The sequence below is a fragment of the Ctenopharyngodon idella genome, chromosome 1 (assembly GCF_019924925.1).
Source record: "Ctenopharyngodon idella isolate HZGC_01 chromosome 1, HZGC01, whole genome shotgun sequence".
NCBI lineage: Eukaryota > Metazoa > Chordata > Actinopteri > Cypriniformes > Xenocyprididae > Ctenopharyngodon > Ctenopharyngodon idella.
The window spans coordinates 22080030-22092513 of NC_067220.1; the positions used below are offsets into that span (position 1 = coordinate 22080030).

Sequence of the window (12484 nt, forward strand, 5' to 3'; positions counted from 1 at the left end):
TGCAGACAGAACCGTATAATTCCAAGGAGATTTTTTATTTTTTATTTTTATTTTTTGCAATGTAGCGAGCATTTTACAGTTTCGCAAATGTAGCTTATTGGATTTTATTGTGATTTTATTGATAATTTTTATTGTTAAAATGTAAGTTTTAATAAATAGATGGATGGTTATAATGCAACATTTAGTTTTGGCCCAGAGCTGAAAAATGAGCATCTATAGCGGTTTTCAAATTAGGGTTAAAAAATTTTTTTATTTTTAGGGCTACCAAAGTTAACTTGTTAAGTTTAAAATAAAGTTACTGTTAATTAAATTATGGTGAACAAATAAACATGTTAATTTAATTTAACGCACATAACACACTTCCATTCTCCTTACTAAAGACAAAAATCATGAGATTAATCATGATTATTTTATTCTGCCCTAGTTTAAACAGTAGGCAAGTAAAAAAAGAAAAAGAAAAACAATGCATATAGTTTTCAGAGTCAGTTTATTCATAAAGCACTTCTCAATTCAGTGCCATCACTAGGGGTCACTAAAGAACACAAATATGCAACTAACTGAAGGTCTGTTTTACAGTGGTCTGTTTATTAGTGTGGTGCCTATATTAGCAGTAGAAAAAGTTTTAATCGTAAGTCAATCTTCGTATACATATTGTTAAAAAAATTTAGGAATAAAAAAACAACTTATGATTGTCTTTTCTTAAATTTATTTGCTCTTATTTTGTATTGTGTGACGGCTGAAAAAAAATGATACAAATCATCAATGATCAAACTACATTACATGACGGTGGGTGTTAATAAATGCACTTAACACAAATGAAATGACAACATATTGCTGCTGCGGTGAACAAATAAAATGCTACAGGTGTTGAAAATATGTACAAACATAAAAACCTGTATATTTACAGAGTATGACAAAAGTTTGAATATTACCATGAGACAATGTCACTTACCAACTTCTGTACATAACGTACAACAGAATCAACATTGCTCTACATGAGCACTGAGACCAAGAGAAAAGCATGTCTCTGTGGTTTTACCAACATGTGACTTTACTCTAATACTGGGTATTCATAAGCCAAAACAAACGAAAACAGCAAACAACTTTGTGAGCATAACAAGAAACAGACCCATACAGTACATTATTAATATAACTGACACAGAAGAGAAATAAACCAATATTATGTGTATAAAATTGCTGATTGAAATTTAAAAGATGCAACATAGGAACAGTGCAGTATTTAGGCTCAAGTAGAAAGGAGACAAAAACACTGGGCTAAAGAAATCATGCGTTTGTTGGCCTTCTCACAACTGTCTGGGGAGAAATTAAAACATTTACATTAATATACATGATCATGCTTCAGAGACTAGTGTCACATGGGACATTCTTAAACATTGAGAATAGAGCCAGCTATCTCATTGTGCTCATAAAAGTACTTATAGCAAAACTAACTTACTGTTGGCAGATTCAAATGCATGTAGACCATGGCTAAAAGATGTTTTTTAACCATAGATAGAGGGAAATAGGAACTACACCCCCCGAAAATTGTTTGTGATATGGTTATACTATACTGGCTGCATGCAATGAATGCAATCAATCTTATGGCCTTAAAATCTTCACACCTACCATTTTAACATCTCACATACACTATATTTCCAAAATACATGATCAACCATTTCTAATTAATGGGTTTGGTTATTCCAGTAATTTCTATGAGGACAATTATTGCAATGACATACAATGGCATTCTATGGATTTTAACTTTGTTGACAAAGGGTCATCATAAAGATTTTCAGTAGGGTTCATGTCTAGGCTTTGTGCTGGCTGGTCAAATTCATCTACATCCGACTCAGTAAATCAATTCTATATGGACACTGCTTTGTGCAAAGAGGTATTGTCATTTAGAAACAGAAAAAGACCCTGCACAAACCACTGAAACAAAGCTGGAAGCACAGAATTGTCTGGAATGACATTGTATAACGTAGCATTACAGGGATAGTACACCCAAAAATGAAAATTCTGTCTGTAAGACCTTTCTTTCACTTTCTTTTCTGTCCCTCCATTTCAAGTCTATTAAACCAAAAATTTGAAGCTTCAAAAAGTTCATAAAGACATCGTAAAAAGTAATCCATATGAATTGAGTGGTAAATTCCAAGTCTTCTGAAGAGACACAATCATGGTGAACAATGATGTACAGATTCAATTTAGGCTTTTATTCACATAAAAACAGTGATCAACGCACACGCATAGAGCAAATCAAAGATGGTAAATGGAAGCTCAAACATGCTTGCTTGATAAGCGAGAATCAATTAAGTTTGTTTTTGCGTGTCACGGAAGCACGTTTGAGCTTCCTGCAAGAACTAGTGAGGTTTGTTCTTGTGCGTTAAGCAAGTATTGTTGAGCTTTCAAGTTTACCATATTTGTTGAGCTCTATGCATGTGCGTTGATCAAGGTTTATATGTGAAAAAAAGCCTCAATTAAATCTGTTCATCATATAAAGCGATCAGAAGACTTGGATTAAACCACTCGATTAATATGGACTACTTTTACAATGTCTTTATGAACTTTTTGAAGTGTCAACATTTTGGTTGAATGGACTTTCAATGGAGGTACAGCAGGTTTCATGAAAAAATATCTTCATTTGAACAAAGGTCACAAAAGATGAACATGGATTTGGAACGACATGAGGGTTTTTGGGTGAACTATCACTTTAAAGTTTGTTTTTACTGAAATTAATGGAATAGCCAAACTTATTAATTATAAGGGGGTTTCACATAATTTTGCACATATTATGTAGCATCTCATTAATTTCAGCCAATTTTAAAATAATAACATTGAAAAATTGAGACTTGAAGATATAAAACATCTCTCTGGAAACTGTTCTGCAAATGAGTATTGTCAATAGTGAATATGATAGGTAAAATAAATTGACAAAAGTCATGAGGGGAAATGAAAAGTTGGAACTATGCTGAATCAATGCTAGGTACTTTTTGACAGTTACATCTGACAGCTCCACCACCCTCAATCCTGAGATCTGAATGACCAGTTCTCAAAATGGCACTGGGAAAGCAGACATTAGGGTTTTGAATGAACTTTTGCATCTACAGTATCTATGGTGTGACTGTTACAGGTCTTCATTTTCAAGATCCTTTGAGTGCTCTGATCAGTGGACAATCCTAGCACTGAAGTTTGCGAATACTGCGAGAAATTCTCTTAAATTCCCGCTGACCCTTCTGCCAGCGCTTCAGTGATGTGATGACTAAATGTCCATCCATCTTCTGGCCCATCACCAAATAAGCAGCGTTGATGTCATTCATTTCGTCGCACACACACTGAAGACCATCTTTCAGCCAAAGCACTGTCTTCCTGAGGTCACGCTCAGTGATCCCACCATTCAGCTTGTAGATAGTCTTGCTCTTGGATTCTGGAATGATCTTGGTGTCACCATTCATGTAGGAGATCTCCTTGACTTTGATCTTTAAAGCTAGTGAGTGAATACAATTGAAGGTTGAGGACAATGGATACAAACAACTGCTTAAATTCAGGGTAAACTAAATCTATATAAAAAAAAAAACTTGTTTTTTCTAAACACTTAAAAATAAATGTTCCTTATTGATTCTTTGAAGATCATTTTCACTCTATAGTCTGCTGAAGAGTATTAAGATGGCTGGGAGTCCATCTGAAGCCAGCGAAGAACAGTAAACATGCCTATGCTGGTTTAAGCAGGTTTTTTTTCTAGCGACTTTATGCTTCTTTGGAGATTAAAATTTACTTGAAGTTACATAGGTTCTTAAAGTTAGTGTACTGGGCTCTTTAAAGCACCAGATGGTTTTCAAAAGTACAAGAAAACAAAAGCTCCCTTGTAGAATTTAATGAGATATGTTAGTTCACCCAAAAATGAAAATATTGTTATGATTTATTCCTGTATGCATTTTGGTATTCTGAAAGGTATTCTGAAAAATGTCTCATGGCCAGGTTTTTTTGTCCTTCCCCATACAATTAAGTCACATCCAGCGTTGTTTTGGACCTTTCATTGTATGGGCAAAAACAGTTGAAATATTATTCAAAATATCTTCTTTTGTTTTCTGCAGAAAAAAAGAAAGTCATACAGGTTTGGACATGAGGGTGAGTAAATGATCTTCATTTTTGGGTGAATCATGCCTTTAAAGGTCATCATTTGGCTTAAGGCTGTTTAATCCATTTTGGTAATAAGGAACCTTTATTTTTTTAAGAGTTTAAAGCAGAGATACCACTACATTAATTCAGATGCTTAAAGCAAACAAAAACGTACTGTAGCCTTACCAAAGTCATTTTTGCACAGGCTGTCCACAATTTCATTGTCATTCTCAGGCTTTTCTTTGCAGGCATCACACACCTTTGGAACTGGGCAAAAAGATCAACATAGCAATGAAGGTAAAGGGTGATAATGCACTTAAAAGTGACTTAATAATCTTTCCTACCTTCCTTGGTAACTGGCACTAAAACATCTGCACCAACAGGTGGTATGCACAGGTCATTATCCAGAGGGAAGCGATTGCAGTCCAGCATGTCCGGCCAAGGAAACCCAAAAGCGGCCATCACTGGAGCGCAGCCGCTCTTCACGCTCTCACATAGCGACCTGCACGGCTGAATCGGCTCGTCCAGATCATCCAGACACACCGGAGCGAACAGAGAGCAGAGAAACTTCTTGGTGTCCGGATGACACTGTTTCTGCACCAGAGGGGTCCAGGAAGATGCCTGTTGCAGAACCTCGTTCATGGTTTCGTGTCCGAGGAGGTTTGGGAGACGCATGTCCGTGTACTCGATGTCATGGCACAGGAGCAGGTTTGCAGGTATGGGTTTGCAGTTGCTCTTTTTCTGAAAGAGCTCGGGCTGGTCAAAGGCGTATAATCCGTGAAGCGCATCCAGATATCCAGGTAAGGTAAGCGTAACCAGCAGTGCCAGATACGCGCGCATTTTTATTTCAGTTGTGCGGAGATAGAACACACGTCTAACGAGATGTTATGGATAACTGAATTCTCTTTTGTGCCAACCTGTTCTCATAGGAAAGTCTGGGCGGAGCGAGAGAAGGCGCTCAGATGTCCACAGCTCTTGTGCTGTTCCCTGCATGTGCTGTTTCACAACCTAGTTAGTTGCACACCTAGACAGACAGCGCTGTTGGTCATCGAACGGTGAAATAAATTCTTGAATTTGTGAAAAATTTTTCTTTCCAAGTAACAAAATCATGTTCTAAGAACGTTTTGCGAACGAACGTTATGAAAACGTTATTTCTGAATGTTCTCTGAACGTTCAAAACTGACCCAAACTACCCTTACAAAAAGATTCAAGTGCGCCATTATTATTTTTCTTTCAAACTAAAAGTAAGATTTTTACTTTTTATGTAGCTACTTTTCAGATATATACTTAAAATTATGCAATTATACTTGGCTTATGCTGACCAGTTTACTGAAAAGTCCAAGTATATTTGGCCTATACTTGTAGGCCCTACTTTAAAGGGTTAGTTCACCCAAAAATGAAAATTATGTCATTAATTACTCACCCTCATGTCGTTTTACACCCGTAAGACCTTCGTTCATCTTTGGAACACAAATTAAGGTATTTTTGATAAAATCCGATGGCTCAGTAAGGCCTGCATCACCAGCAATAACACTCCCTTTTTTCAATGCCCATAAAGCTACTAAAAACATATTTAAATCAGTTCAACTTTAATATTACAAAGCGACGAGAATACTTTTTGTGCGCCAAAAATAACAAAATAGCGACTTTATTCAACAATATCTAGTGATGGATGATTTCAAAACACTGCTTCATGAAGCTTCGAAGCTTAACGAATCATTCGAACCACTGATTTGAAACAAATGATTCGTTAAGCTTCGAAGCTTCATGAAGCAGTGTTTTGAAATGGCCCATCACTAGATATTGTTGAATAAAGTCGCTATTTTGTTATTTTTGGCGCACAAAAAGTATTCTAGTAGCTTTATAATATTAAAGTTGAACCACTGTAGTCACATGAACTGTTTTAAATATGTTTTTAGTAGCTTTCTGGGCATTGGAAAAGGGAGTGTTATTGCTGGCGATGCAGGCCTTACTAAGCCATCGGATTTTATCAAAAATATCTTAATTTGTGTTCCAAAGATGAACGAAGGTCTTACGGGTGTAGAACGACATGAGGGTGAGTAATTAATGACAGAATTAAAATTTTTGGGTGAATTAACCCTTTAATCTACTTAATCTCTTTTGATTGAGATATACCAAAGAAAAGTATAATTAAGCATTCTAAAGAGGGCTAGAAGTACGCTTAACAGTATACTTATAAATTCACTTTAAAGTATAGTTCACAGTATAGTTGCAAAGTTCAATACAAAGTAATAACTTGAGAGAATAACTTGAGCAGTAGTTAAGTAGTTGTGTACTTAAGGTTTACTTCTGTTAAACTTTAACAAAGTGCATTTAACAGTATTCTTTAATAAACTAAGTTTAATCCCAAGAAGTATTGAATCACTTAATGTAATAGTACAGTTACAAGTCTACTTTTTTAAAATTCTAAATTATACTTTTTGTACTTATAGCTCATTAGAAATAACACTTTAAAAAAAGGGTTTTGAGAACCTTTCAATGAACAGTTCTTCATGGAACCATAGATGCCTCTTAATATAACTCACAAGTGCAATGAATGCATATTGTTAAGATTTACATAGACTTATTTAAATGTCTTGATGATGATGATGATGATGATGAAGATGAAGAAGAGGATTATGATGATAAAGCACTTACACCATCATATTACTATGTTAATATTTTATATGAAAAAATGCAAGATATCCATTCTCTTTTTTTTCAAGTGACCAACTGATTTATGAGTTGCTGTAAGGCTTTCCTTTTGTAGCTGGATAATTCATATTCTTTGGTGAGTGATGCTGTGGTCTTTACCCTTTTCACACTCACGGTCATCTGTCATCATTAAGGCACAATATGTGAAGTTCATAAGTTTATACAATATGGCTACAATTTTTCATCTATACATGTGTGTGCATGTGTGTGAAGTGAGAATGAGAAAGAATGAGAATGATGGAGAAAATGAGAGGGAGAGTGAGTGAGAGAGAGAGAGAGAGCTGTTGAGTGAAACTGAACTCCTGCAATAGATCTGGTTCCTGCATCATTCATCACTCTGTACGGTCCAGTTTTAAGCCACTGAGTGGGTCACACAAACAAACCCTTTCTCATCTCAAGAAAGCCTCCCACCTTTTGTCCTTCTAGAGTTAAAGGAAGCTTATAGTTGACAGCGACAAATCTGAACCACAAAATTCATTAAGTGAAGACAAAGGTTCAAAATGTTCTTTATAGTGGAAAAAAAGTTTTTTTAGATTATTAAAATGTTCTTCACACTAAGAAAAAATGACCATCACTAAATCAAAATCAAAATGCCGTCACTGAAAAAAAAATCCTTTTCAATCCTTTTTAAGAGTGTATAAACAACCCTTTGTGGAATGGAATGGGTCCATGGATGTTTAAGGTTCTTCATGGAACCATTTATATTCCAATAAAAAAACTTTATTTTTAAGAGTGTATTTAGCAATGTTGAGGCACATAGTGGATTTTTTTGGATCTTTCTTGTCACCAGGTTTACTGGGTAACAGTTTCTCCTGAAGTCCTCATGGAGAAATTCCCCTAAGGCTTCTAAAGGTCATAGGTTCAGAGGCCCCCATTAAATACAGGTTAGCTGCTGGGGTTTCCCATCTTTGGGATCCTGCTGGGAAGAAGTAGTCATTTAAAGACTTGTGTCTAGCTGTAAAGTGATAGCCCTTGGTCTCTATGACGATAAGACAAGTTTTGCTCTCTAGGAGATCTGTGTCCTCCATTTGCCCTTTTGTTGTGTTTATGTTGTGTGTATGTGTCAATATTTGTGGAGTGGAGGGGTTACTAATATTGATTAGATGCCAGATGGTGTCTTCTAAAGTTTGCATCAATTCTAAAGTTTGCATTTTTTTTTTTTTTTTTTTTAATTTAGCAGTGAAACAGTTTTTCCACTGATTTAACATCAACTGTTCAGCTGTTGAACAGTCTAACATCAACTGCTTTAACTTAAACTTGTGTCAGACAGTTTTAAAAACTGGTTTATATCAATTGAAATATCAGTGTTGCTGGTTTTATTTAATCCTCTTTCACCAAAATTACGTTATGTTTACAAAAATCATGGTGAAATTTCATGTTGGAGCATGAGTTTGATTTAAAAATGGTTTCTTATCAGATTTACTTAGTGCTTTTGACCTTTAAGCCATTCAGAATTGAATTAATAATGTCTTTTAACTCTTTCCCCATCATTGATCGAATTTTCCGTCATTTATGAGACAACGCTTCCCTGCGATTGACAGAATTTTCCAAGTGGTGCTCACTGCAGAGTCAAATAACGTCCAGCTGCACCTCTCTGAATGTTATGGGTTGAGCTTGACCTAGTCCAGCTCCACCTCTGTGGATCTAATCGGTGGCGAGATAGAGTTATGGGTAGGGTTAGGGTGTGGTTGGACCTTCTATACCTCCACCCATTATGCCCAAATTACATCCAGCTGGACTTCACGCTCCACCAATGGCTCTGCAGTGAGCAGCCTCTCACATTTTTCAGCTTTTCCATGTTTTTCACTGTCTTACGGTAGGGGGTGCTATTACGCATATTCTGAAAGAGTAGAGAATCTCTGGATCAAAACACAGGCAAAAAAGGAGCAGAAACAAGCGCTAAAAGCATTGCTTATGCACGTTGTAATCTCAATTACATCGATTTTCTCAGCTTTTTGTTTAAAATGTTGCTTTTTTTAATGAATCTTATCCACATTCAAGTGTCCATAAAAAAAGAATGCATGAAGCTAGAATAAAAGGGCTTTTTTCTTCCTTTTGATATATTGCATGTTCAGATATTCATACAACAAAATATATTGGGGGTCATGAAAATTTTGTGAAAAATGCTGGTGGTTGCTGTTAACTTAAAAAAAAAAAAAAAAAAAAAAACGCTTGCGGGGAAAGAGTTAAAAATCAAGGTAAAAAATAGGATACTGTTTGAATACAAGTAGAAATAAAATGAATTGAAATTCCAAGAAATTAATACAATTAATTTTTAATTCTAATTTTTAACTAGAAAAACAACTTTTGTCAAGACAAACTTTGAATGTTGGTTTGTCAAAGACTTGAAATTTACATTTACTATAAAAAATATTGTCATCATTTACAGTACTTACCCTCATGATGTTCCAAACCTTTAGCATAACTAACATATTTAACATAATTAGGATATTTTGAGGTATGAGATATTTTATTTAGTTTTTAGTTATTAGTTGTTGTTGATGTTATTGTCCATGCAATGAAACTTGATGGTCACCAAAATTGTTTGGTTGCCAGCATTCTTCAAAATATTTTGTTTTGTGTACTGCAGAAGAAAGAAATGCTAAGAAAAATGACGTTGCAATGACGTTGACATTGCTGATGTTGCGTAACATTTGAGTATAGCTAAAGCTACTTAACACAGTTGCAACCACCTGACATGATATTTTTAAATACATATTTTTAGATAAAAATTTATGAAATTTTATTTTCATATGTGTAGCATTAATTGAATGTATTTTCTAGACCCTGGTCAGTTGTGTTTCCCCTAAGAGTCAGTGCAGGGTTAAAAGCTGTCATCACACCAGTTTTGAGATATAACCTTCACCTTCAGCCTTCATAGCTGACAGCAGGTTCTCATTAATGTGCCCATGAGAAAATGAGAGCCAGCTTGCAGCAGTTCAGCATCTTACGTCTGTACTTGTCTAACCTATGTGTCTCTCTTTCTTTCTTTCCTCAACTTTAAACTGCATTATCCCTCATTATTTACCTAATACTTTTTTTTTTTTTTTTTAAACCAAGATTCACATGTCAGGCCAGTGTCATAAATAATTAGAGAATGCATGCTTTCTCTGCCAGTGACCCTGCAGAGGATAAATTGGTTTGGAGAATGGATGGATATATTCTCTGGCAGGAACCAAGAGGCCTTTGATAGTTAAACATCTTCTAGTGTAAGTTCAATTCTTCAGTGCATTTATTTCTTGACATTAAAGCACTTTTTTCTTTTTCAAAAAATTGGTCAAATAACAGGAAGGTATGTTGGCTCATTCAAACTGTAAATGCTGCCAGCAGTTGTTATTATAGGGTAAATATTTTATTTCCCAAAGGGCACACTGCAATCATAATGTCACAATTGCACATTTTTCTCATAACTGTTTCTTTGAAATGAATATTCAGTCTAGCTCGTGGTAAAAGAGTTAAAATTTCTGGTAAGATAAATCTGTTTTTACTTTGTAAAATTAAAGCAAGTTATGATTAAAGTAAGGTGATATCTTCAAATGTCTGAGATCATCAAAAAGAGGAACTTGTTATTTTCCAAAGACCAGACGAAGATACTTGGGTCAATGATATGATACCCTATTTTTGTTGTTGTTTTCCGGATCTTTTAATTTATTCAATATTTCACACATGTAATAACTTGAATACAGATCTTCTATTAACTTCTGATATTTTAATATGTGTCATACATTCAAAATTTTCAGGGTGATACAAAATGATATCATAATGAAGAAAAAAGGAATGAAAAAAGACATTTAGACCATTATTTTATTATTACAAAAGAAAATTGTTTACTCTTTCAATAATATTTTCAGAAAAAAACAAAACATACTCACTGATTAATATTTGAAATTTTTTGTCTGCCAAGGTCTATTAAATATCAGGGCTGTGTTTCTCAAAAGCACCATGAGCTACAGTTAGTTGATCGTAGAGACCACTGGTGACAATGGTTCTACAATCTACATAGGCTTAGGATGCTTTTGGTAAAGGCAGCCCAGATCATTCGACCATGGTGTAAGAAAAATATGGGTTGCACTTTATTTTACAGTACAAGCACTTCCCAGTAGTTCCCAGGAATATAAGGTAACTACATGGGTTAAGGTTAGGTTTTGGGGTAGGTTCAGGGTTAGTACCACTCTGTTATTGTAATAAGTACATTGTATGTACATGGACTAAAAAATAAATTGCTACCAATATTATAACTTTTTTGACACTACCTGACATATTTAGTCATTATTTAACCATATGAAACCAACATAAATACAAAGATTACTTTTCTAACAAAGTGAAACATGTTTTAAACTAGATTTTCTTAAAAAGTCCTTTTCCTTATTGTGAACACTTTTAATTGTCATTCAGCGAATGTGGGGGGATTAACTGAGGATGAGGTCTAAAGATTCAGCAGAGGGCATTAGCACTCATGTGGACTGTGTCTCCCCTGCTGTGAAGGAAAAGGGCAGTTTAGAGAGAGAAATAAGCTGCAGCCCTAACAAGCTTGTTAGTGTCAGTCTCGGCTCTGCACAGCTTGAGCTGAAGAATTCAATCACACTGCAAACGTATTAATGCAAGTGAAGTTCCATGTAGTCATAGAGGTCGTGCTTACATGCTGTAATTCACCAATAACCCACAACAACACATTCAGAGAACTGGGAGGTAATTGAGTCAGCATGTAACCATTGGTAGCATAGACTGAATGACTAATGTGGGAAGACTTTGTCTGCATGTGTGAGTGAATGTTTATATATATATATATATATATATATATATATATATATATATATATATATATAATTCAAAAGGCCTATATGAGAATAATATGAGAATAATTTTATTCTCAATGTTCTAGTCATTTTTTTTTTTCTCCGTAAGTTAAATCTGTAAGTCAAAGTCTGGTCCACACTGAGAAAAACAAACAAACAAAAACTGTGCATGTGTTCTTGTTCACTGGCTAGTGAAGTATGAAATCCAGACTAATGCTACCAACTATTTGTTCTTGGCCCACAGATACATACACAGATAAATACATTTAGCTTCTCTTCAAAGTATCTGAGATTTCAGTATACAAGTTTAAATAGTCTACAGTACCACCAATAGAAAAACATCATCTTTTTACAACATTTATTAATCTATGTTAATGTTCATCTATAAACAGTTGCAAAAAAGAAAGTGAACTGTTTTCAATTTTCTGGTTTTCTGCATAAATCGGTCATGAAACTAAGCTGATAAAACACAAACCGTCATGACAGTGCTTTAATAACTGCTTGAACCACCTTTGGCAGCAATAATCTCAAGCAAGCGCTTCCTGTAGCTGTGAATTAGACCTGCACAACATCCAGGACCATTCCTCCTTACAGAATTGCTTCAGCTTACCCATATTCTTAGGACGTCTGGTTGTGAATGGCTCTCTTGAGGTCATTCCATAGCATCTCTATTGGGTTGAAGTCTGGGCTTTGACTGGGCCACTCCAAAAGGTGGATTTCATGTCTCCGAAGCCATTCTGTAGTAGATTTACTTTGATGTTTAGGGTCATTATACTGCTGCATCACCCATCTTCTTCTGAGCTTCAGCTTGTGGACAGCCACCTTGAGATTATCCTGAAGGATATCCTGATAAACTT

At 35.1% G+C, this 12484-nt stretch overlaps 1 protein-coding gene across 1 annotated transcript; it reads right to left on the reverse strand.

Moving 5' to 3' along the window:
* Positions 1 to 689: 689 nt before the first annotated feature.
* sfrp2 (secreted frizzled-related protein 2) lies at positions 690 to 5111 on the reverse strand. The gene is made up of 3 exons (XM_051910538.1): positions 4461 to 5111; positions 4303 to 4383; positions 690 to 3484 (listed from the first exon to the last, which is right to left on the reverse strand). The coding sequence occupies exons 1-3, from the start codon at positions 4954 to 4956 to the stop codon at positions 3177 to 3179; spliced, it is 885 nt and encodes a 294-aa protein (XP_051766498.1). The 5' UTR covers positions 4957 to 5111; the 3' UTR covers positions 690 to 3176.
* Positions 5112 to 12484: the final 7373 nt, after the last annotated feature.